The sequence below is a fragment of the Urocampus carinirostris genome, chromosome 8 (assembly GCF_059441175.1).
Source record: "Urocampus carinirostris isolate Australia breed hairy pipefish chromosome 8, RoL_Ucar_1.0, whole genome shotgun sequence".
NCBI classification, from domain to species: domain Eukaryota; kingdom Metazoa; phylum Chordata; class Actinopteri; order Syngnathiformes; family Syngnathidae; genus Urocampus; species Urocampus carinirostris.
In genome coordinates, this window is record NC_142356.1 from 19,464,434 (window position 1) to 19,491,693 (window position 27,260).

General features: G+C 39.5%; 2 protein-coding genes across 2 annotated transcripts in view; one reads left to right on the top strand and one right to left on the bottom strand.

Moving 5' to 3' along the window:
- gstcd (glutathione S-transferase, C-terminal domain containing) overlaps positions 1 to 27,260 on the bottom strand; it is a 71,576-nt gene that overhangs the window by 27,961 nt on the left and 16,355 nt on the right. The window contains exon 4 of the mRNA XM_088341882.1: positions 19,510 to 19,603. Within this exon, the coding sequence (XP_088198008.1) occupies positions 19,510 to 19,603 (94 nt within the window). The remainder of the gene's footprint in view (positions 1 to 19,509; positions 19,604 to 27,260) is intronic.
- The window catches only part of ints12 (integrator complex subunit 12), a 56,171-nt gene that overhangs the window by 4,473 nt on the left and 24,438 nt on the right, over positions 1 to 27,260 (top strand). Inside the window, exon 2 of the mRNA XM_088341877.1 lies at positions 24,839 to 24,948. The gene's annotated coding sequence lies outside the window, so the exon portion shown is untranslated. The remainder of the gene's footprint in view (positions 1 to 24,838; positions 24,949 to 27,260) is intronic.

A 27,260-nucleotide genomic window follows, 5' to 3' on the forward strand; every position in this document is an offset into this window, starting at 1 on the left:
ATTCTTTTTGTTGGAGAGCAACTCGTATACTTTCATGACTTGTTGGCATAACAAAGATTCACCTGACTTGTTTGAAGACTTGTTGCAAATAACAAATATGTGTGTCAATAACCTCTCATTTCAATATCTCATCTCATCTCATTAGCTGCACAGCTTATCCTCAGTAGGGTCACGAGAGTGCTGGAGCCCATCCCAGCAATCATTGGGCTGTGGGCAGGGGACACCCTTAACTGGTTGCCAGCCAAACGCAGTCATTTCAATATGTATGTATTATATCTCATTTCATCTCATTAGCCACACCGCTTATCCTCAGTAGGGTCGCGGGGGTGCTGGAGCCCAACCCAGCAATCATCGGGCAGTGGACACCCTGAACTGGTTGCCAGCCAAACGCAGTCATTTCAATATGTATGTATTATATATATATATATATATATATATATATATATATATATATATATATATGTGTGTGTGTGTGTGTGTGTGTGTGTGTGTGTGAATCCCTTAACTACCCGTGTCGAAAGGGCACCATTACCTGTGGTATGTCTTGGGCAAGTACAGCCTGATGTGTATTGGATGTAAAAGAGCTTGTATAGTCTTTTGTTGAAAAGACAATTTGTTTTTTTCCATTCTCTAACACTTGTTTGTAAAGAAGTGGAGAGATTATTCAACTATTGAAATGCACTATGCAAATTTGACTTCCTGGCACTGTGTGTGAAAATAGTGTGATCATGAGATAAGCTCTAATTCTTTGTAGTATGGCAATTGTACCACAGGTGGTTTAGTGGTAAAGTGCATTCCCCTTCCATCCCTCCATTATCTGCACCGCTTATCCTTAGTAGAGTTGCGGGGGTGCTGGATACAGGGGGACAACCTGAACTAATTGCCAGCCAGTCGCAGGGCACACAGACAACTCACTCGCTCAATCACACCTAGGGACAATTTTGACCGGCCAATTAACCTGACATAGAATGTGGGAGGAAACTGGAGTGCCCGGAGGAAACTCACGCTAGCATGGGGAGAACATGCAAATGCCGCACAGGAAGAATGGTAGCTGGATTTGTTCCCATGACCTCAGAACTGTGCTGCGGACGCACTAACCAATCAGTTGCCGTGACGCCGCGCCTTCACTGCCACTTTTATAATTAGATTCCCAGTGTATACAGCGTTTTGCAATATACAGGGTTCCTACAGTTTAAGGCAAGTTAAATTCATCCATCCATCTATTTTCTGCACCGCTTATCTTCAGTAGGGTCGCTCATTCATATCTAGGAACAATTTAGACCGGCCAATTAACCTGATATGCATGTTTTTGGAATGTTGGAGGAAATCAGAGTGCCCGGAGGAAACCCACACAAGCACGGGGAGAACATGCAAACTCCACACCCTCTAACCACTGCGCCGCTGGGCTGCCCAAGTTAAATTCAATAGTTTTTGTTAAAGCCCTTTGAAATAAAATTTAAAACCAAGTTGACCAAAAAAAAAAAAAAACAATTACGTAAACACTATATATATATATATATATATATATATATATATATATATGTTTACAAAAATATTTTTATATACCGTATATATATATATATATATATATATATATATATATATATATAATTTTTTTTTACAACATACACATTATCTAGCACAGCTTTAAGCCATGGCGAAAACCATTCGTCAGATAGCCACTTCTCATCAAATTTACTTTTTCCCATGGTTCAAAGTAAACGTCTCTGTCCGAAGTCGCTACGTGTATTGTGGGTAGACTTGAGACATGCGTCAGTTCTGAAAGGCCCGACTGAAACCACATCACCGTTTTGATATTTCCGTTATTGTGGTCACGCAATGACGCCATGAAAGTAAATCGGTCAATTATTAAAAAAGACAATTGATAACTTTTTTTTTTTTTTTCTAGTTCAATCTTATTAATGGGTCCACATTTTAAATACTTTTGAAAATTTGATTTAAGAATTTTTAATGCCAATTAAGGCCTTATTTCTATAATAAACAATTCAATGCCATTAGAACTTACCAGCAAGAACCCTGAATATAGGTAGGTCAGTGATGATTAGATGTGATAATATACAGTAAATTCTTGTACGTAAAACATTGTATGCAGCGCATACCTATAATTACTAGATGCATTTTCAATCTTATCCACCGGATTCTGCGGTGCACCATGGTATAAGGTGCACTTTCAATTTCTGACCAAACTTGGTGTTTTGGGTGCGTCTTATACATTCAGAAAATACCTCATTAAATACCCCAAGAACCCCCACAAAAAGAACCACAAGGTTGATAACAAAGCAGCGTTAAATTTCTGAGAATCTTCACTGATGCATCCACCCATTGTGCGGATAGTTGCGCTTGCAGCAGGGAGGGGAACGAAGGGTCCATTAGCCCCCCCGCAATAGCCGCTGGCAATAAACCCTGAGTGCCTCCATTAGCCTTTGATTCTTCAGGACTGGCCGAGGATTTATCGGCGAGCTCCATCGGCAGATTAGAATGTAAACAGCACGGGGACGGACAGCTGCTCCAGCATGAGCACGGCTGGATCAGACTGCTCCTGTCGCTCTCCCATGGGAAATGCTGGTGTTAACACAAGGAGGGCTGCGTGAAGATTGAAGATTAGGCCATGCTCAAGCCGCATTTTGCATGCCGGTTGTTTAGTTTGATGATCGTTCTGGGAGAAAGTCCAATATGATGAGCTACTTGTGACCCCTGTATTTTGCATTTGCAAAAAAAACGACATTACATTTTAATATAGTTGGTTGGTTGGATCCCTTAATTACAAAGGTCATAGGGGCATCATTTCCTGTGGTGGGTCTTGGGCAAGTACAACCTGGTGGTGCCCATCCCCCTTCCAGGCCAACATATGTTTCCTACAAGTCTTGAACAGGGGACCTTTACCGTGCTAGGTAAATAAGCTAGCCACTGTGTAAATTCTAGGAGGCATATTATGGCCACAAAGTGACCCCCGTTGTCCATAGTACACAGACAGACTCTCTTTTCTCCTTCTCAGGTTTCTCTTAGGTACTCAGATTTTCTCCTAAAAACAAGGGTGTTTGGTATATTAACCGATTTCAGCAAGCTCGGCATTACCAGTGTTCATTTTACCTGTGAAAAGTGATGGGTCCCGGGGACTCGCATGCTCAAAAATCTATGGGTCCCAACAGAGATCTATGGGTCCCCAAAATTTAGTGTTATCGAGGTTGACATTGTAAATCATCACAGTTTATTGGAAATACAAATCAGTTATCACTTCAAGATTTTTCAGCTCACAACACTATTGCACATTATTCAAAATAATATTGGGGAAATAATCATATTAAGCTATATTTTCATTCCGTTTTAATCATCACAGTTAAGTGGTAATACAAAGCAAGTTATCACTTCAGATTTTCCAATTCATACATTCTTCGTCGTTTGCTGTCCCGCCACAGTTGTAATGCCTTCTCAAGGTCCAATCCATTATCATCCTCCTCATAGCATAACCAGGAATATAATTGAGTCCATTTTGGCAGAAAAGTCCTTGCTAGGAGTATTCTTTTGTTTGTTTTCTTTCGTCGAATCATTGGCTTCAACACACGTGTTTTCTTAGCCTTCGCGATCTTCCGAAGAATTTCTCCGCTGTTTCTTCGTGCCGGAATTATTGCCGTTGTTATCACTTTCTGCATTAAGTTTCGACTTATTACTGACACTGAAGAAATTACCAATTTTGTGTTGATTTTTGATGACGTAATCTCGAAACAACAAGATCTCGTTTGCCGAGATCGGCGTGCAGACGAAAACTCGAACCACGAGACCAAAACAACAATGGCGGATCTGCCTGACGAAAAGTTTGGAGTGCGGTAAATCTTTGTTTAAAAAAAATTTAATCAGGTAAAAATGACAATTTTGGGTCAAAAAAATTGTGTCCCAGCACGCACGTTGACTTGACACTATGCGTCCCCAGCAAAAATGATGCGTCTAGGACGCAGGGATGCGGGCAAACGAGAACACTGCATTACTGTATTTTCATTCTTAGCATCGGGCCCTGAATTATGTTATGTTTTTTTCAGTGCCTGGCATGCAATCAAACAAAGCAATAAAACAAAAATCAGGGTTTGGTAAAACATGTAGAATTTCTTGGAATTTTGGAGGAGCCATTAAAAGGTGAGATGAAATACTTATTCATTAGGCAATGACAATTTAGTCTAATTTCCAGGAAAACTTTAAATTTTAGTGGTGGTTATAAATTGATGTATAAACTTTTTAGAACATGCATTGGTAGGTGCTTAAGGTGCTACTGAGTTCAGGATTGAATTGCCTAAGTGAGAATGAATGGTGGTTTGGTATTGGGCAAAGAGGTGTCAGTATCTCACAGATACCGTTTTTTTTGATGTCGTTTATACAGTACGTACAAGGTAATAACTGTATTCTCTCCTTATTTTGAGTGTGTACTAGACTATAAACTTATTAAGTTATTATACTAGTAAATTGTATAGAAAGTTAGATTTCTTAAGATATATAAGTAGTTTAAAGTTCCTGTCAAAACAAAGTTGGAATTAAAAAAAAAATCGATGAGGTGCTTATTAACGTACACTTGTTAATTTCTGGTAACATTCATCTATGTTTGATAATAAATAAAGTTGAACGCGTTGAAACCCCTTGGTAGAAAAAAGTGCGAATGTTGAAGTTATCATCCCTATGATGTGTATATAGCCTGCAGGCTAGTCCATGCAGTGGAAGTCTATCTGGGGACTACTGTCTTACATCGCTGAGTACAACAGTAATTGGATATTATTAGCCTTCTAGTTTATGGCACACATTTTTCAGTCACTGAAGAAATATGCTTCTTACAGAGGTGTCACTTGTCCAGAAATATGTTGTTCAACATGACATGTTTGATGGGGTTGTTTAAAAGAAAGGACCTTACCAGTGAAGCAAACTGGAATAGTGTCTAAAAACCAAAAATCTCTAAAGAATTTGTCTAAAAAAGGAGTTATAAAATAATATGGTCAGTCTAAAATCTTTGCCTAGTTTAGATAAACCCTTTATTGTAGCAGGGAGCACTTAAATGAAAGGAATCCAGTTGGTTAAAGAAGAAGAGGTCAATTCTTTGCAAAAGCCCCAATTGTGGACTTGTCACAACGTTTGCTTTTGCTGACATTTTCTGTGTACTGGCCAAAAGCCATGATGACAGCAAAAACGAGGCCCTAAAGAAGTGGACCCATGGAGGAGAAAAAAACTGTGGCGTGCGTACTTCGGCGGCTGAGGAATTTCTGTCAAAACATGACCAGACCGAGCTGCGGGCGAGAGGTTGACTCGTGCAGGTTGAAGCGTGTACCTCACCTGTCTGTGAAGCATAGCCCCAAAAGAATTGGTGTCATCATGTCTACGTGTTCTGCTTTGCAAAATAAATTCAATTGCAGATGCAACTCGCATCCAGTCGTACTTTACCTCAAAAGAAAACTAAAACTGAAATCCTACTTTGTTCATTTCTATTTGCGGTACTGCTACATACAGTGAGAAAGTAAGTATTTGAACACCCTGCAATTTTATTATTTCTCCCACTTAGAAATCATAGCGGGGTCTGAAATTTTCATCGAACGCGCATGTCCACTGTGAGAGAGATAAACTAAAAAGAATCCAGAAATCACAATGCATGATTTTTAATGATTTGTGTGGTATAGCTGCAAATAAGTATTTGAACCTGAGAAAATGAATGTCAATATTTTGTACAGTAGCTTTTGTTTGCTATTACAGAGATCAAACGTTTCCGGTAGTCTTTCACCAGGTTTGCACACACTGCAGGAAGGATCTTGCCCCACTCCTCCACACAGCTCTTCTCTACATCAGTCAGGTTTCTGGGCTGTCGCTGTGAAACACGGAGTTTGAGCTCCCTCCAAAGATTTTCGATTGGGTTCAGATCTGGAGACTGGCTGGGCCATGCTGGAACCTTGATATGCTTCTTACGGAGCCACTCCTTGGTTTTCCTGGCTGTGTGCTTCCGGTCGTTGTCATGTTGGAAGACCCAGCACCGACCAATCTTCAATGCTCTGAGGGAAGGAGGTAGTTCCACAAAATCTCACAATACATGGTCCCAGTCATCCTCTCTTTAATGCAGTGCACTAGTCCTGTCCCGTGTGCAGAAAAACACCCCAAAGCATGGTGGTACCATCCCCGTACTTCACGGTAGGGATGGTGTTCTTCAGATAGTACTCTTCATTCTTCTTCCTGCAAACACGCTTATTGGAATTATGACCAAAAAGTTCTATTTTGGTCTCATTGGACCACAAAACTTTCTCCCGTGACTCCTCTGTAGCATCCAAATGGTTACATGCAAACTTAAGACGGGCCTTGACATGGACTGGTTTAATCAGGGGAACCTTTCGTGCCATGCATGATTTCAAATCATGACGTCCTAATGTATTACCTACAGTAACCTTGGAAACGGTGGTCTCAGCTCTTTTCAGGTCATTAACCAACTCCTGTTGTGTAGTTACAGGCTGATTCCTCACCTTTCTAAGAATCATTGAGACCCCACGAAGTGATATATAGCATGGGGCTCAACTCCTATTGAGATTGATGGTCATGTTAGGTTCTTCCATTTAATGATTGTTCCAACAGTGGACCTTTTTTCACCAAGCTGCTTGGGAATTGCACCGTAGCTCTTTCCAGCCATGTGGAGGTATACGATTTCTGGTGTCTTTGGACAGCTCTTTGGTCTTCGTTACATGTTAAAGTCTTACTGATTGTATGGGGTGGACAGGTGTCCTTATGCAGCTAACATCCTCAAACTGGTGCATCTGATACACGGAGCGCAGGTGGACTTCTGATGGGCGGACTAACAGGTCTTTCTGGGTCAGAATTCTAGATGACCACAAGTGTTCAAATACTTCTTTGCAGCTGTATCACACGAATAAATTGTAAAAAAACAATCGTGCATTGTGATTTCTGGATTTTCTCTTTAGTTGATCTCTCTCACAGTGGACATGCACCTGCGATGAAAATTTCAGACCATTCCATGATTTCTAAGTGGGAGAAATAGCAAAAATAGCAGGGTGTTTAAATACTTATTTTCTTCACTGTATATGCAGAATTAGCTTTGCTTGCTAGGCTGTTGGAGTCACAGGCAAATAATTTTGCTCATTTAATCATATTTTTATCTTACCTCTAATGAAGAAAATTATATATGTTGAATTGCAGTTCATTTTTCCTATTATAAATACATTACATTTAATGGTTTGTTTAAAAAAACATGCATGTCAGGTAAATTGGCCAGTCCAAATTGTCCGTAGGTGTGAATGAGCGAGTGAGTTGTCTGTCTGTGTGCCCCGCAACTGGCTAGCATCCAGTTCAGGGTGTCCCCTGCCCACTGCCCAAAGATAGCTGGGATGGGCTCCATCACCCCCGCGACCCTACTGAGGATAAGCGGTGGAGATAATGGACGGATGGATGGATTTTACTACATTTTACTAGTAGGACTTTTTGCAGAGGCACAAACTTGTATTGATGCATAGCTGGATGTCTATAAATGATTTGTCATGAGCTTAAGCCTATTGCTTTTCTTAAATTACACTGCAATTTATGATAAATAATATAAAACAAATGAAAAATTATCAGCAGGAAGAACATCTAAAATTTACATGAAAAAAACGATCATTTTAAATATTTTACTACATTTCTCTAGTAGGAATTTTTGCAGTGGCATAAACTTGTATTGCTGCATAGCTTAATGTCTAGAAATGATTTGTCAAGAGCTTGAGCCTTCTTCATTCCCTTGAGGTTATTTTCTTGTCAAATTAGCAGACAATCAAACACAAGGAATGCCTCTCCAACACTCTTTCACAGTAAAAAAATACTAACTGTCAAGACGGAGGCCCGTGAGACCCAGAAACATCACTGCGGCAAGCACAAGTTCTGCCTTGTTCTACCAGAAATAATATTGAACATTATGACCAAGAACTCAGTCACTCTATGTCATTGTCATTATCATTTTGGCTGACATTGTGTGCATGCATCACGGTTAGTCTATCTCACAGACTGGGTCCCAATTGCCTTTTCTGAAAACATCAACACTCTTTTGATTTGTGGCCTTGGAATCGATCTCATCTGTCAATGACTCTGAACGTGTCAATGGATAGTGCATACAGTGGAGAGCAGCACATTTCTTTTCAGAGCTTAAAGAAACAAACTTGTTAAAACCTGTTGATTTACCAAGTCTGACGGAAACTCTGTTTTTTGACTGTAGACCTGAGCGATACAGAATAGTTAGAAATAAAAAATACCTGTACTGCAAAAGACAAGTTTTAGAACTGCCCGAAATGCTCCATGGGTTTTTCTCAGTGGAGCCGAGAAAGTCATGAGCAATTGGGTTCCTGAATCGAGCTGCAGGGTGATGATGAATAATTCAGATATTTTAAAAAGTCTGCCCATTCAGCGATATCTAGGGAAAGAGGGTGATAAATGGGCAAGCGCAAAGTTTTATTAAAACAGCAAAAAATGTGTGGTGATAGGACAATCTGTTTTTTGCAGCAGACATTTGAATTCAACATCAAAAAATGAATGTATCGGTGGGCCGTCAGTTTGTTAAAGGTGTAATATAATTTGCAGAGCAAGAGGGGAAAGCATTGTGAGCTAGCTGGGAGTGCTAGCTGAGCTAGCAAGAGCCCAGGTAGCAGGTCTATTCGAAGTTTAAACAAAGCGTATACAGCTAAAAATTCTTCAAACGATAATGGAGATAAGATCAATTAGCTCCTCCTGGCCAATTATGATTTTGACAGATATTGCGGTTCTGCTTAAAAAAAATTGTACAATTACTCTGCAAAGGGTGTCTAAAAATGATAAACTCTTTATTTTAAGTGTGTCTTTAGTATTACTAACTATCCTTTGACTAGGTAAGACTTATAATGGAGTACGTATTTACAAATTCTTAAAAGGGGGAAAACATTTACAAAAAAAAAAAAGATACAATTGAGATTGTGATTTTATTTCAAATGAGAATATTGTCAAGGTTAAAACTTGAGATTGTGATAAGGTAAGGAAGAAACACACTCTAAGTCGGGTATTGATGTTGGGTAGCCCTTTCATCGGAGAGAGCATCCCCCTGAGCTTTCCCCTAGATAGATAGATAGATAGATAGATAGATAGATAGATAGATAGATAGATAGATAGATAGATAGATAGATAGATAGATAGATAGATAGATAGATAGATAGATAGATAGATAGATAGATAGATAGATAGATAGATAGATAGATAGATAGATAGATAGATAGATAGATAGATAGATACTTTATTCATCCCCGTAGGGAAATTCACACTTCCAGCAGTCTACCGTGTTGTTTATTAACAGATGAACATGATGCCCTAGGGGTGCTTGTAGCGAAGTGGATGACGTCACGCCAGTCCAAAAATTCGACATTCCTGCGGCAGATGGAAAACTTTTCTTTGTGAAAATCCAGGGATACACCACCTCGTGTTAGCAAGTCCGCCTCCCCCCGGCTTTCGTGTCTCTGTTTAGCGGCGTTGAAGCCGGAATGCTCCGGGTAGCTCCGGGTGGCTACACGTTAGCGTCCGGAATGCTAAACGTGAGCCACGTTTCCGCAAAACACAGCAACTGCGCTCCCTGTGCGCTTCGATGTTTTCCACCAGCACTCGATGATCTTATTTGGTCGTGAGTTCACATTTACCATGATTACGGATGGTACCGAAGACTTATAACGCCGCTAGCCGCTTCGCTAGCTCCGGCTTTTCCTCAACGATAGGCCCCTTCATCACGCCGGCACGAGAATTCTTCAGGGCAAGGAGTTGAAATTCCTTGAATACACGCATTTCTTGTGCGTTAAAACCCATGTCCATAGGATAGAAGTAATCCATAGTGTAGTTGTCAAAACGGGAAGAAAAAACACCGAAGATAGGAGCAGACAATAAAACAATAGGGCAGCTGCTGGAAAAGGCAGCCGCTCGTGGCAGCGCCGCTTTGATCCGTCCCTAGATCTGGTTCCAACATCGGCGCAGAGAGGGAACACACACATCCGATAACTCCTAGCCCATTTATTCAAAACACAGGCAACACACCTGATTGGCATAAAAAAAGATCTCATGACTACATGAAATTGATTGATTGGCTAAAACAAAATCACATGATTTCATGGAGCGATGTACGGTTGGTCGCTAGAAGGTGTGCGAGCACAATAAGTGATCAGTACGAAAAGTAAAACTTTTGCAACAAGAACAATGAGTTACTGTAAAATCAAGGGAGTATATCAGGGGAGGCAAGCTTGTGACCAGACTTCCAGGCACTAAAGTGAAGGATATCTTGATTAATAGTTAGCAGGCCCCAAGAAGATACAATTGTTGTAAGAATACCAACAGCACCTGGCTCTGGCTGCCTTGAAAACACTTGTATTATACAATCAAAACACTTCTGAGTATAAAATCATAAAAAGGAACAATATAACCATACTTTCCCTTACAAATATGAAATCTCTGGGGAATCATAAACTTTACAACCAGTGACTAAATATAGGGCATGCTTTGTGTTCTCAAGCTTTGTGAGCAATGCATCAAATTTATCCAACAAATATCCCAGCAAGAAAACAATGTACTTATTACAAAACAAATCTTACAAAAAAACATCCTATGAACCATCATTTATGACCAACAGTTCTTTAAGGCTATGCGAATGAAGTTTTGTTACTAGAAAACCACAATCTAAGAAAATACACTCTCATTTCGACAATTAGACCATCATTAAATAGCGCTACACTCATAACTTCAATGTGACTTATAATATGCAATGACACACTCAATATGGCTGATATAATTGCCTTGGCACTGCATGGATAATGTGCACTCTGCTTGAAAATTAAGCATTAATCAAGGGATGACCAATTAGCTACAGTCATTACAATTGTCATATGGAAGATTACACGGGCAATTACATTCAAATTTACGACGTTGATAACCTTTTTATTTTCCAGCTCTGACAAAAAGCAAATATGGTTGTTTCCACTAAAGTGATGTTTTGGGGTCGCAGCTCTCAATTATGCCCCTATTTAGGTTTTTGTCCCGCGATAAAACACACTCACATTCAAACATTCAATTCCCTTCCCTCTTCCCAACCTGACACTGAACATTAAACCCACAGCACAACAAGGAGTGAGTTGCTGTGCCATGCAAACCATCACCTGCCCCGACACCATACACTGGTTACCAGTTGTTGCAGACCTACTTGTATGAAATATCTGAACCCATTGTAAATTGTTCAAAACACAAAATAAAAATGCATGTTATGGTTTAAAATCAAATCTATGTGCATTTTACACACGAATAATAAAAAATGGGCCTAGTCATAGACGATCAGTGCTACTCAATTAACATCCTAACTAGTAATCACGGCGTCAACAAAAACAATAACAAAGCTCAGTGTCAGAGTCTTACCTAGTAAGGCACAGTGCGAATATATTACTGTTGTATGGAAAAAGTAATAAAAGCGGTGTCTACAAATGGATTCCAAAAATACCTCCAATGAAGAGGAAAACTTCATCTTATGATCCTTAGTGGGGAAACAAGTCTTACCAAGTGGGAAGATACCAGGGATGTTGTGACAAAGTACCGGTTTGAAGCAGCGATGACAGTAATTTGTACCATGCCTCACGGGAATCACAACACCAAGTCAAGGATAATCAGAGGAAATTTCCTAAAACACTACTTGAATAAGATGCAGTAATTATCTAAGTGCCGGTTTAAGAAGTGACGTGCCTTGGGGTAAATTTTGCCTGTTACTTAAGCGATAGACGAATGGATCAACGGCCCCAATTCCCAATTCATCTTTGTATTCTCAAAATGGTAGAAACACACAGTTACAGCTAGGGACTAAATGACATGAATGTTGAGATTTTACACATTTCAGAGTTCCAACTGGACTTGCAATGAAGTACAGAAATAATATTTGAAAGAGTCAGGATTCATGACCCAATTCAAGCACTTTCAAGGCAATTTTTTTCCAGTGCCTTCAAAAGAAGAAATCCAGCGTCGATCAAAAGAATGTTTTTTGATTTGTAGACTTTGATGATTAAAATAAAGTCGCTGTCTTGCTGATAGCACAAAGTATGTACCATTTTGCGCCGTTTCTGCCTACATTCGTTTTGCGTCAATGGTCTGCTATAAACTGACATGAATTCTGCCATTCTGCTTCAACAATGCACACGCAGCTTCAATACGTCACACTTGTTTATAAACATGAAAAAAACCTAAAGGTGTTGGGTAATGAAGAAGTTCAATAAGGAAGATAAAAATGAAAGACAGTACTGTATGTATAAAAAGCAGAAAAATAGCCAAATTTATATTCAATCTTTTAATCTTACGAGACTGCTGATCTTTTGCTTTTTGTTTCACCTATTTTAATCTATATTTGAGGTGTTTTCCCCCAGGAGGTCTGTGTCTAAATTGGTTAAAATAGAATTGTAAATAGTTAATTTTTTTGCATTTTATCATTTATTTATTGCACTGAAGAGTTTATATTTTAACTTACATGTTATTGTTTAGCATTTTCAAGGGTTTTGAGATGTTGCTCAACTTTAAATCTGTTCAGTGTGTAAAAAGTTTATTTGTAGATCTAGGAATATTTTATTTATATTCATTGTGTTTTTCCCCTGATAAACATATGAAATTACTAATTACTAAACAATTTCGTGGATGATATGTTATTATCATTGATAATATAAATGAATGAAAATAAAAATCTGATGAGCCGTTTGGCTCTCAATAAGTCGAGCAGAAAGAGCAGCTTCTCAAAAAAGAACAAGAATTGCTTTGTCCTCTTGGATGAGACTGTATCTGCGTAATTCTTACACAATTTTTCAGATTTTTCCTTATTTAAGAGCGTGGTCTATCGAGTCAGACTGCCAGGAACACAGCAATGGAATTAATTAAAAGTATTTTCAAGCACTTTACCCAAAATTCAAGCATTTATCTGACTTTGAAAACATAAGATTACAATTCAAGCATTTTTGAGGATTTCAAGCCCCCGTACCAACCCAGATGAATTATCGATTTCCCTTTTATACAACCATGGATTTGATCACACTACGTTGTTCCCCATGATATTATAAGGAAAGGATGGATAGTTACTGGTATTTCTTGAGAAGCATTGCAAAGCCAAAGTTTAGCTTGGTAGCCTAGATGGTAGGGCGCCCGCTCCGAGACTGGGAGGTCGCTGGTTCAAGCCTCGGCCGAGTCATACCTAAGACTTACAACATTGGTACTCATTGCCTCCCTGCTTGGCGCTCGGCATTAAGGGTTGGAATTGGGGGGTTTGCTCACCTAATGACTCCCAACACAGCAGTTGGGTCTAAAATGGCGGCGCCCCGTTTGGCTGCGGCTGCATCGGCTCGCTACAGTTTAACGGTACGGGTCAAGTGTATCGACATTTCGTTCTGTGTACATGGTTACAAAGAATGACAATAAAAGTAAATTCTATTCTTCTATTCTATTCTACTATGCTTCCACTAAGTTTAATACATTTGATAAAAAGAGAAATACAGTGGTTCTTCTTTATACCAGCACCTCTAAACACGAGAGTTTCTGTCAATGAGTTCTATTTGTGAAAAAAATCTTGCTCTACGTACGAGGGTAAATAGAAGCTATGAGCAGTCCCAGAGACTACCACAAATTCCGCTGCTATCCTGCAAGCTACACTAGCAGAACGAAAGGGGGGCAAAGAGAGCAAGAGCGGTGCAAGGAATCAAATGGCAAGGAATTAAATGGACTGAACCATTTCAAGGCAGTAATGTATTCTTGACGCTCCGCTTTTCATATTTTTGTTTTGTGTTACTTTTGTATATTTAAGCTACCGTTTTTCACTATAATTAAGCCGATTCTTGTTCTTTATTAAGAAAACAGAGCTTTAAAAATGTTTTTTGTTTGGGTTGAATTGGGGGCATGAGCACCCCAAAAAACGCCCATGGTTTACGGTGAAATGTTTAGAAATCCTGTTGTAACACTTTACATCATTAAATATTTGATTTTTTGACATCTCCTAGCTTTCACACTGAATTTCTCCACATTTTTGTAATGAATGTTGCACTGCCATTAAACTGACCAGTTCTAAAAGCAGTACAAAAACAGCTTCCTCATTTGTCTGATTAAAATCAGAAAATTGAGGGACTCCAGACAAAGAGCGACATCTCCGCCTGTTTGACTTAAATCTTGTCCATAAAACCAAACGAAAGACTCAAGGATTCAATGTCCTCTCGAGAAAACAAGCCCGGAGGACACAATTTCAGCATGCCTCAACTATGACAACTATGTGGTCTCTTCATCAGCCCTGTTGTTTTTGCCCTGCCCTCAGCGCTGGCCTTGTTTATCTTGATAATGGTTGTCTCTTGTCGGAGCTTCATCTCCTCTACTGCTTTCGCTCCATCGTTCATGCCCGCTTTAGCTATATCTGTGCTGCATGCTCCGGCGCCTCTATTCATCATGCAGCATCAACAACACCCCCCAGACGGTAGCTTTTGCAAAACAAGATTCTACCAGGGTTCCTACAGCTTAAGGCAGTTTTAATTCAAGACTATTTTGATGGCCTTTGAAATCAGATTAAAGACTAAATTTACAATTTACATATTTCTAGCACACAATATATCATGCTTCGTACACATTACCTGGCAAAGATTTTAGCCAGGGCGAAAAACCTTCTTTGTACAGCCACTTCTCATGAAATCTACACTTTCCCATGCTCAGAAGTAAAAGTCCCCGTCTGAAGTTGCTGTGTACAGACGATCCCCTACTTACGAACCTTTGAGTTACGAAAAACGGTGGATATGAAAAAAAATTGCGGCTGTCGAAAAATATCCGGAAAAAAGCTGTAAGTTAGATTTTGTATTGTGTGCACCTTTTTCGAGTACCTGTAGTGCTTCTTTCCGCCGCTACCGAGGTGTGGCGCTGTGAGAGGTTGACCAGCATCCACCCTGAAGAAGAAATCTGGCTTCCTCTTCCTAGTTTGTGTGTAAACATTCTATACTGTATCTCCAACGGTCTAAGAACATTTTTATTGTTTAATATCTCGTGCATCCATTCAATATGGTTGGTGTAAAGTTAAAGAAGAGGCGAGCAGTTTCATTTGAAATGAAAGTGGAATAAGAAAGCTTGATGCGGTTGAGAAAATGGTTGGATCACTTTCTTTCAGCCACTTTCTACCACGGAGGAGGAAGTCACCTAACTCTTGAAGCCCATCTTCCAAAAGTAAGTTAAAATTAACTTTATTTATCTTTATAGAGCATATTATTTTATAAAATGTTTATTTTTTTAGTACAAAACGATACAGGTTACTTAAACAAGCCTTAAACATACATTACATACAAAATATAGCACTGAAGCAACTTACGAACGATCAGCTGCAACCTGTTTTGTTCATAAGTAGGGCTGCGTCTGTAATGACTTATGACAAGTGATTTTTTTTTTCTGAAAACAACACATTTAGTCACAAACAATGGGGAAAAAAAAGCTTTGCATCTTTGCCATTGAATGTTTTAACTGACTTAACAGTTGAGTGAATGTAGTTTTACACCTGAACTAACTCACCATGCTTTAAAAACTCACCATACTTAACATATTAGCAGCCATAGAGAGCATTTGCATTGCATTAATTTAAACAAGGGTAAAAAATCGTAACTTTCTTTAGAAATGACCTAGAGACTTGCTTCTTTTTTTTTGACATACTCGGAAATGAATGGCTCTTCGGATTAAATCAGCCATGTCCGGCCCACGATCTGCAAGTTTGACATGGATGGTTTAGACATGACAAACAAGAGTTTTAGAATTATCATCACTTAGATCCCAAACTAAACCATTTTAACCAGCCTTGCTTTGTGCATGGGCAGCATGGCGGCGCAGTGGTTAGCACATGTGCGGCACAGTCCTGAGGTCATGAGATCGAACCTTCCTGTGTGGAGTTTACATGTTCTCCCCGTGCTTGTGTGGGTTTCCTCTGGGCACTAAGGTTTCCTCCGGGCACTAAGGTTTCCTCCCACATTCCCAAAAACATGCATGTCGGGTTAATTGGACTGACTAAACTGAGTTGTCTGCCTCTGTGTGTCCTGCGACTGGCTGGCAACCAGTTCAGGGTGTCCCCTGCCCACTGCCCGGAGATAGCTGGGATGGGCTCCAGCACCCCCGTGACCCTACTGGGGATAAGCAGTGCACATAATGGATGGATGGATGCTTTGCGCATGATAAACATTGAGGCATATTGCAGTAAATGGCAGTGAATGAGATTTGCAGTGGTCAACGGAAAATCCGACGGGTCTAAAACCATTTCCTACAGCAGTCTGCCATTCCTCAGTATGCACTAAGAACAACATCAAAGTACAATAAACACAATCTGTGCTGTGACAGATTAATTCTGTTCCGTTTGAAAACCTTCCTTAATAAATGCATGCCCATACACAAAATCACCAATGTAAATTGCAATGTGCTTAACTGGTTTTTATTGTTGCTAGGTGTCTGTGACAATTAAGTTTGGTTTCTATCCAATTTCAAGGAGTATGAGCCCAACTTTATTATACGCATTGTCCTGCAATAAGAAAGATAAACGGGATTGGGTAACACTTGAACTATACAACGCTTTTCATAAGAAACACTGTTGTGCAGTTCTTTGGAGCAGTTCTTCTTTACAGTCGGTGAAAAGAAGTCAAGTAGTACAAAATATTTCACAGTGTATGATTATGATGGATTCATTCACTTGGCGGAACCATTTCCAACAAACCAAGGTTGAAGTAGGGACGTTCAGCTCGAAGGTGTTTTAGAAATACCTGCAATCACAATGCGTGAACACAATGTACGGTTTGTCACCCTTGGGGGAGGGACTATAAAACACATTGATTGTCGATGTAAACACTCAAATTAAAGTGATAAGTCAGCACTTTCTCCTCCAGAGTTATTGTTTGCAATCTAGCACCCAAACAAAGCTATAGTTATGCATTTTATTACCGTCATGAAAGAGAGAAATAAAACTGATTCAATGACTGTGTTATAATAATGATTCAGGTAGATGACAGGAAATGATTCAGTCGTACATATTGCAAATCGCATAAGTCGGTGAGTGAGCAGAAGTTTTATAGGAAACGCTAAAGGATCTGAATAAGAAAACCCACGCTCAGGGTTCGGGGTTTATTGGCTGCCTTTTGTCTGCAGTTTAATTATACGGTGCTTAACACTGTATTGCTGCAAAGGGAGATGTTAACAGGGTTACTATTATTGAAACGGATTAACAGGCAGCTAGGGGCTGAAAAACAACATGGTGAAACAGAGAGTTTCAGGTTTTGAGAGTGAAAACATTTCCTACATACTAACTGTATCTTCAATGGTTCCAGGCAGCAATACTTGGTTTAAATTTTTTGCAATTATAAGCTTTTTTCATTATTTGATTCTGGAGATGAAGATGTTCTTTCACAATAAATATCAATAAGATTTTAGCAATCAGTCCGTTTAAATATGGAATATTCTACAAGTGAGCAGCTCATTTGTAAAACAGGTCAGTGTTATGACTAGGCATAAGCATGGACTGATCTGACATTCTGACCGTACAACGAAGTATCACGATTTCTGGTGCATATATCGCAATATTCAGTCGTATTGCCAATCCTTTCAAAATGTCAGACCTGCCAATATCAATGTTTGCTTATGCAGTTTTTTAACTCCCATGCTTCACGCATCTTTATTTTTCCAAACTTTTACTATCACAAAATATAAAAAATGTGTTTAATCAATCGACACATAAGGGTAGTTCTCTTAAATACAAATTTTGTCTTAGAAGAAGAGAGACACTGACCTCAGACTACTGAGAAAGGAAATGAGTCTTGTGAAAAGCTCAATTCTGTCTCGTACAGATCTGCCGATCACATGTCACTGAAAATTCAGGAACTAGGTGCCAATACATTGGTGAGACTACAAACCATGCCACTTTATAATGGTTTTAAAACAGAAGCACTAAAGTGTCATTTTCTGCCCTGTTACAGACAACACAAACAGCACTGCAAAATTGACTAAACAACCACATAAGCAAAATGTCTGAATCCTTGCATCACTCACTTAAAACCAAAAAAACAAGCATTATTGTTTAAAGGTTAAAGTTGAAAGATTGAAGTACATTTCAGATAACTTGTCAGCCATGGCTGACGCTACATCATCAAGATTGCCTTTATATCCGAGAAAGCAAATTTGTGCTGTGGTCGGACGAGTCCATCATTTTCTGTTTGGGGGAAATATGTCAGGTCCTCTGGTCCAAGCAGGAAAATAAAATGGGATACAAGTTTGTTAATTACAGTACAGACGCTGCCCTACTTACGAACGAGGTTCCGGACCATCGTTCACAAGTTAAATCTGTTGTTAAGTTGCTCCAGTGCTATATTTTGTATGGAATGTATGTTTAAGGCGTATATAAGTAGCATGTATTGTTTTGAAAAAAAAATGTTTGATAAAATAATATGCTCTATATGTTACAAAGCAGGCTGAATGAAGCATAGTACCGAAAACAAATCTACACATTGGGTGTTGATATTCTGTGGTCTGTGAAGCCCTTTGAGACTCCTTGTGATTAAGGGTGTCACAAATAAACAAAACTTAACTTGACTATAAAGATAAATAAAGGTAAGTTTAACTTACTTTTGGAAGAGTTACACGACTTGCTCCTCCGTGGTGAAAAGTGGCAGAGAAAAAAAGCGATCCAACAATTTTCTCAACCGCATCAAGCTTTCTTATTCCACTTTTATTTAAAAAGATACGGCTCGCATCTTCTTTGAGCTTTACACCAACCATATGGACTGGATGCACCAGATATTAAACAATAAGGACGTCAAAGTCCTTAGTGTGCTAGAGATACAGTGCAGTGTGTATACACACAAACCAGGAAGTATAAGCCAGATATCTTCTTTGGGGAGGATGCTCGGTGACCTCTCACAGCGCCACACTCCGGTAATGGCGGAAAGAAGCACTACACTAATGTCCTGTGCACGGAAAAAGGTGAACACAATACAAAATCTAACTTTCAGCAATGTCCGGATATTTTTCGAGATCCCGAAAAAAATGTTCGTATGTACCGTTGTTCGTAACTCGAATGTTCGGAAGTAGGGGAGCGTCTGTAACTGTGTTTCAGTCATCTGTTTTGATTGTGACAAAACTGAAAAACATGTCTTTTGCTGCTAAATGTTATTGCACTTCTTTTCATTGCAGTTTAGTTACGATGCACTATTTTTTTAATACACAAACATTGCACTATTATAACTTAGGCCAGTCTCTGAGCTCTACGTACGCTTTTCTCTGCCCATTATGGTGATATAATTATAATTTTCCTCATTAAAGTGTTTATTAAATGTTTAAAAAAAGAGTGCCATGTCTAATCGTGTTGCATACAATGTTTACTACGCCGTTATCAATGACAATAAAGACAATTCAACTCAATCCGATTCAAAAGCTAAGCAATAGCGTGTTGACAACTGTTTGTACTTAATCAGTGAGACTCTACTGTACCTTCCGTGGGGTTAATGGCATCAGGTAAGCTTTCCCAAGGGAGTGTCCACCCCGGGCAGGGATGTTGAGCAAAGGCTGCCTCGATGCCATTTTCCTACAAGCAGATACATGTTACAATTTAAATCCATTCACAACCTCCAGGCTCGCACACAATCCTTTTGTTGAGGAATATGAGATGCATAAAGTATAACGTTTCTTCCCACACTTTAAAATCATTCAAGCTAAGTTCACTTAAACTGTATAACTGACCATACAGTAAATGTGAGTAGCGCATTTTCCGGTGCGCAAGTCACACTTTTGCCCCGAAATTTGTAGTGACGTGCACTCCAGAGCCACTAATACCAGTATGTGCATTGTATCACTCAGATGATCTGCCCAGATACCAATCCCTTGAAAGACCTTGCACTCCTCACTGGCACATCACTATTTATCTGAGGAACGTGTTGTTTTGGAGTGCACATATTTGCTGATTATATAAACAGCATCTGTCCGGATGGAGACTTGAAATACAGCAAAACAATGGCAAGTAACAAAACACATATTTGAAACTGAAAAGGTTGAAAGTGGTGGTTGCGATTTTATTTACATAAAGTCATCCTGCCTTTATCTACCACTTATCTTGTTCAAGGTTACAGCAGGTAAGATGTTGCCTGCCGTTTCCTACCTCAGCGGGTTTTCAATAAGACAAGTGAGGTACACAGTACACACCGAACAGATTGGCCGTCAATGAAATCATTAGGAACTCTTCCACTTCTGCATTATCACAGTCCTTAAGGAAGAATAACCACTTCAAAATTCGACATTAGCGCAAATAATCCGCAATGTGATGCAGTGAAGCAAGATATCCGGAGGGATGACTTAAGTACACAAAGCATAAAAGCAGTCAGGTTTTTTTCTTCTTCTTTAGGGAGTAGCATCTTGACTTCATTTGATGTGTTTGAAAACAGAGGCGATTAAGTCAGTGAATATAAATAACTTCAATCGAGGGCATAATACAAAACAGTTTCACTCCCCAAAGGCCCATATTTGGAGTCTTGGCTCCCAACTTTGTATTCATTTGGATGGCTGCCTGTTGACTGCATTTGGCAAGCCGTACTGTGTTTTAAGTAAGGTGAAAAAGAGGTTATAAGGCTTTTATGTCTGCGGATGGTGAAACCAGAGCATTCTGGTTAGCGTCAGGAAGGATTGTCTTTGTCTGCGTGCATTGTGTACAAGCCACAGGACAGACAGACAGACACAAAACCGTCACGTATGGGATGCATGCTCTCATATACACTCACATGAACTTATTCGCAGAGAGGTACGGACACGCACATAAACACCAGGGTTATAAATGAGAACGGCCTGATTTAATTTATTGGATATCGAGGCTGAATCGCGAACCTGCTAACCTCTAATACGTGATTAAATTCATCCATCCATCCATTAACTGCACCGCTTATCCTCAGTAGGGTCACGGGGGTGCTGGAGCCCCTCCCAGCTATCTCCGGGAAGTGGGTAGGGGACACCCTGAACTGGTTGCCAGCCAATCGCAGGGCACACAGGGACAGACAATTCGCCCACTCACTCACAGCCAGGGTCAACCCGGACCGGCCAACCAACCCGACAGTGATTAAATCCATAAACCCAAAATATTTAAAGTGAAGAAAATAGGTATTTGAACACCCTGCTATTTAACTATTTCTCCCATGTATTGTGAGATTTTGGGGAACAACCTCCTTCTCTCAGTCAGAGCATTGAAGATGGGTCATGACTCGGTCTTCTAACCCGACAACGACCAGAAGCACACAGCCAGAAAAACCAAGGAGTGGCTCCGTAAGAAGCATATCAAGGTTCTAGCATGTCCCAGCCAGTCTCCAGACCTGAACCCAATAGAAAAATTTTGGAGGGAGTTCAAACTCTGTTTCTCAGCGACAGCCCAGAAACCCGACTGGTCTAGAGATATGTGTGGTGGAGTGGGCCAAGATTGCTCCTGCAGTGTGTGCAAACCTGGTGAAAAACTACAGGAAACGTTTGACCTCTGTACTAGCAAATACAGACTACTGTACCAAATATTAACATTCATTTTCTCTGGTGTTCAAATACGTATTTGCAGCTATATCACACAAATAAATCGTTAAAAAAAATCATGGATTGTGATTTCTGGATTTTTCTTTTTAGTTTCTCTCTCTCACAGTGGACATGCACCTACAATGAAAATTTCAGACCCCTCCAGGATTTTTAAGTAGCAGAAATAGAAAAATAGCAGGGTGTTCAAATACTTATTTTCTTCACTGTATCTTTAAAAGGACAGTGTGTATTATTCTACCGCTATATGTCGCTGTTTTGTGATGCGCAACCAAAAGCGAATGCTAAAAAGCACAAACAAGAATACTAACTACTAAAAGTGGCCAAACCACAAAATTTTTCTTGTAATTTTTTTGCTCAGCCATGTTGAGGTTTTTGGGTACTCGTAGAAGCAAGATGGTGGACAAGTTGGTCAGTTCCCTCTATGTGAGGCTCATGTTTACGAGTATTTTAAAAAAAAATATGCATATTTATATGACAGTTCATATATGTTTGTATATTATTTAAATCAATATTGTTTTATTTTAATGATTGAAGGTTTTTTTTACCACGAGGAGGCACAACATGATACAAACGGTTCTTTTAACGTACATTTCAATAACAAGCATATTACATTCACATTTAACATTTAATTATTTGGGCTGACTAAAACAATAGCAACGGAATGGATTGAACCACACAGCAGTAGGTATCGGTGACTGATTGGAAAAACTTGGATAAAAACACCGCTAGTTACAAGGTTTATTTTAGCTCGCCTTCTTTCTTTTTTTTTTTTTTTTAGAAAAACTCTTAAATCTCGTGTAGAATATCAATTTATAAAGAGGAAAATATTTGATATTTAGGGCAGCACGGCGGCGCAGTGGTTAGCGCTTGTGCGGCACAGTTCATGTCATGGGAACCTGTCGTGGGTTCAAATCCAGCTAAAGACATCCTGTGCGGAGTTTGTATGTTCTCCCCGTGCTTGCGTGGGTTTCCTCGGGGCACTCCGGTTTCCTCCCACGTTCCAAAAACATGCATTTCAGGTGAATTGGCCGGTCCAAATTGTCCCTAGGTGTGAATGAGCGAGTGAGTTGTCTGTCCCTGTGTGCCCTGCGATTGGCTGGCAACCAGTTCAGGGTGTCCCCTGCCCACTGCCCGGAGATGGCTGGGATGGGCTCCAGCCCCACCGCGACCCTGATGAGGATAAGCGGTACGGCCGATGAGATGAGATGAGATGAGATATTTGATATTTATTTCCACAATAAATTAGTTTTATTAAAATATAGCAAAGTTGCGAGGCAGTTAATTTTCTGTTTCCTACATCAATGTTGCTTTTTTTTGTTAAGGGAAAATCACTTTTTTAACCGTAGTCATTAAACTAGAATGACAGAAACTAGACTCTAAACCGTGCCATCCATTGTTTAATATTTTTTTAGTTGAATATTCTGACGATTACTATCGATTAATCAAATGACTGAATTTCAATAGGCCTATGTTGTTTTGTCTGGTTATTTGTCACTGATTGTGATTGTTGAGGCTTAGTTGTTTAAAATAGGCACTAAAATGTCATGCAAGACAGAGAAAATGTGAAAATAATTGCCGGGCCTGAGTATTACTGATTTGACAAAAACTTGTTGGGAGAGGCTTTATTTGGTTTTATTGTGCTTCCCAAAAATTAAACTAACAGATATTCTGACTACAATTGGCTCTTTTTCTATCATTTCCTAAGATGAGGGAAACATTTTGATCCTTGTTTTCTAAAATAAAAGCTTTTTTTCTTGCAGATTAAAAATGGTCTGATTAAAAAAAAAAAATACAAAAGACTTTCAAGGACAGGCTGAAGTTCTGAGGATTTGGATGCTAACACATATGGACATGTAGGATTACGACAACACAACAGCTGCAGATGCGACAGTTGCGGCACGGAGCCATCTTCCTAATCCCCCTCGTCCAGGGTTAAGAATGACGGCCATTGTGCGTCTGTGCAAGCATGCATACCTCTCAGCGTGAATTTGTGATTTCAATCTTTAGTGTCTAACGCCCAATTACATCTAATCCGGCGTCCTGTAAAATAAGAACCGCAACTTCAAGTACCTAGGTCTCTCCTGCTTGTCACGCCACTTATCATCAAGTTACACACTCATCTCCGGCAGGAAGTGGCCCCATAAATGTCAAGTAGAACTGTATACGTCTCTTTTTGTTCCAATTGAGAGAAAAAAATTGTAGAGGTGCTGCCTGTTGTTTACTTTCTAGTGGGATTACAGAACTAAGGAGACAGTAACAATGGATCTTTGACGGTTTCTCCACCAAAGATTTTAATGTTCATTTGATATACTAAGGTAAAAGACAAGATAGAAAGTTTACAAAAGTAGACCTTGCATATCATCAGCAATGTACGTGCATAGCCAAACATTTGGTCCAGTATATAAAGGGCACAGGTTCCACTAGTTTACAGTCACGGTGTCACAACAACAGACACCGTTTTGGCTGTACATTAGTAAGGAATCCTTTAGTTTAAATCTCATTAAATAAATGTATGTTCACTCTTGAGACAATTTGATAAAAAACCCACACAACAAATATCAATTACCCACAAATGCTAGCTAAGCACACAGAAAAATTTGATTGGGTGAGCTGTAGGGGTGGGCTGAGCTATGCACGCACAGTACCCCAACCGCTCCCACTGTGCTAAAGGGAAATACATTCATACATTTCCATTTGCAGTTTTTAGTGACATATTTACAAAAGAAACTCTGCTTGCATCTTGTTTTGAAACAATTACTTACAAAGAAATGAAGGTCAAAATCAGCCTCAATGATCTTAATAAACTGTAGGATGAAGACTAAAGTGGTATATTTGTTGATATGGAACACAGACTCTGGAATTATTACCATTTCATAAATATTATCAAATCATCTGACGTGACAGAGGAATAAAATGCACAGAAAGCTTTTGTCTGGAGAGCAAGTTTGGCGGTTAAGCTGAATTTTGTCTTAAAATATATGGTATGGCCCTCTCTCTTCCCCCAAAATTTGCTTTGCTATTATGGATCTTTGAGTCAAAAAGGTACCCGACCCCTGACATAGACCATGGGTGTCAAAGTAAAATTAATAGAGGGCAAAATAAAAACTTTTGGTACAGGCTGAAGGCAGGAAAGATTGAATGTTCATTGAAGATTATTTTTTACTTAACGATAGTTTTTTTGTACCGTTAAGAGGCACTTATTATTACACACTGTCCCTTTAAAAACGAGTGTAATTCTCTTTACTTTTCTCTTTGACAGGTAACCTTCAGCTGAGAGAGGTAATAAAACGTTGGGAGGATAATTGTTTAAGAATGGGCACCCATCAATAACTGACTCATCGGATCTGCTGAGCTGCCCCTTGCTGTTAAGTGAGTGTACTCAAAAGTTATTATACACTACTCACATTTCAAGTTCTCACCAAAAAGTCAACAGCAAACATGAAATAGAGGACTGAGTCAGCTGTATCTCATGGATTCAGTTCTCATACAGGTGAAAGCGGGAAAAACTATGAAAAAACTGCTAGAATATGTTATCCCGTGAACACTAACGTTTAATTTTTATGTATTGTTCTGGAGCGGATTGCTTTTATTTCATGCGATGCGATTTTGCAGCGCCGGGCGATTTGCATGTGCATGTGTGGACATATTATTCTTTAATGAAGGGTAATTTTATCACCCGCCCCAATAAAAAGAATGATAATAATCTTCATCCATCGTAAAAAATGGCAATAAAAAACGCCCTTTTGAAATGTTAATTTGATAACCGAAAGCTCATGTGGCGCGTTGCTCGGGGAGGAAATATTCAACAATTAAAAGAAGGTCTGCCAGGAGCCAAAACACTAAATTAGAGATTCATCCTTGAAGGTACATACTAGCAGAAATGGAGACGCAGACTATTTGCGTCAGTGAAAATGAAAAGATAAAAGCGACACAATTCGAATTTCCCTGAACCATAAAGTCACTTCATGCTTTAGAAGTAACTGAAAAAGCTTTGGGCTATAACTAGCGAACTTTACATTGTTGTTACTTGACAATATTAAAATAAGAGTTATTAAAATATGAAGTATGTTAGGAGTATTAGGAGTGACAAGATTGGATAGATTGAGAAATGAAATTGTGAGAGACAGAACTGGAGTAGTAGTGGAACTGAGCAAGCGCGTGGATAAGAGTACTCGGTTGGTTTGGACAAATGGAGAGGATGGATGAGGCGCAAATGTTGAAGAGGATCTACAGAGCAGAAGTACAGTATTTTCCGCACTATAGGGCGCACCGGGTTATAGGGCGCACCCCCCAAAAATAGTTTTTGGTCCTATATCTTCCATACATAAGGCGCACCGGATTATAAGGCGCTACAATGGGAACGTCGACAAAACAGTCAGTCAGTTCAGTCAAACTTATTACCCCCTTAACATCCCGAAAGCTTGCAAAGAAGCAAATACGTGTCTCAGACATATACGGAAACAGTGATAAAAAGGATCCGCCTCCTTTACCTCCGAATAACTTTAGCCAATAGTAATCGATTCAAATGATGATTGACACATTGGCTGGGAAATGAAACGCCGGCATATGTATCCCAGCATACACCGCGGATGACTTCGCCTTCGGGGGAAAATCTAGTCAGGGGCTGCTTGCCTTAGTTGCAAGACTTTGCGACTTAATATTGATCCATATATAAGGCGCACTGTATTATAAGGCGCATGGTCAGTTTTTGAAAAAAATAAAGGCTTTTAGGTGCGCCTTATCGTGCGGAAAATACGGTAAATAGAATGGGACCAAGAGGAAGGCCGCGATTGACGTGGATAGATGGTGTTAAGTCCACTAAAGGAAAGAGGTCTAAATGTAGTGGAAGCTAGAGCCACTGTTCGTGATAAGAATGAGTGGAGAGGTGTTGTGAAAGGATAGTGGGATGTTTGGAGGCATTCTAAGCGATGGGCAGGGCACTCGTATGATGCGGTAGGGGTAAACCAGTGAAAGCTGTCAGGCCCTGCTGTTGAACAGAAGAGTGTGTTACGTCACCCTGACCCGAGTGACATGGATGCTTTCTTGTGTCCTGTTTCATCTGGAGGGACGAAAGAATGACCAACTTGGGTGCCGAGGTGCTTAACTTGTTTGGGTGTTTGGGCATTTCGGTTGGCATTGGTCAATTTTTTTGTCTTTTTGCTACCTTTTTCTTTTTTGTTTTTTTGGTTTTTGTGTATGTGTTTGTCTTGTGCTGTCGGTCACCCCTCTCGAGGGTTATGACCAGGGTAGATCTATAGATGGATGCCTTCATGATTATACACCATTATTTCCGCACAATAAAGCGCACAAGAACACAAGATAAGCGGCACTTTATACACGTACTGTTTTGTTGTTTTTTTTCGAATCCTCAATATAAAAATGACGTGAAAAAATTGGATTTATTAAGATGCATTTCTTAAATTTTATTAAAGCAATGAAACATACTGTAATTCATCAATATTGTAAGAAAGTTAAACTTAAGGTGTTATCCTATAACAGAGTATTAACATAGTGCATCATTATTCGCAGGATGCACTGCATCCAACTAAGTCATAAAAATAGTAGGCTAATGTAGCTAATATGGATACATACAGGATGTGTTGCATTCATTATTAAGGCTCATAAAAGGCTTTTTTTTTTTTAGCTCAAGACAATTTTTTTCCTAATATGGCTCTTTCAAC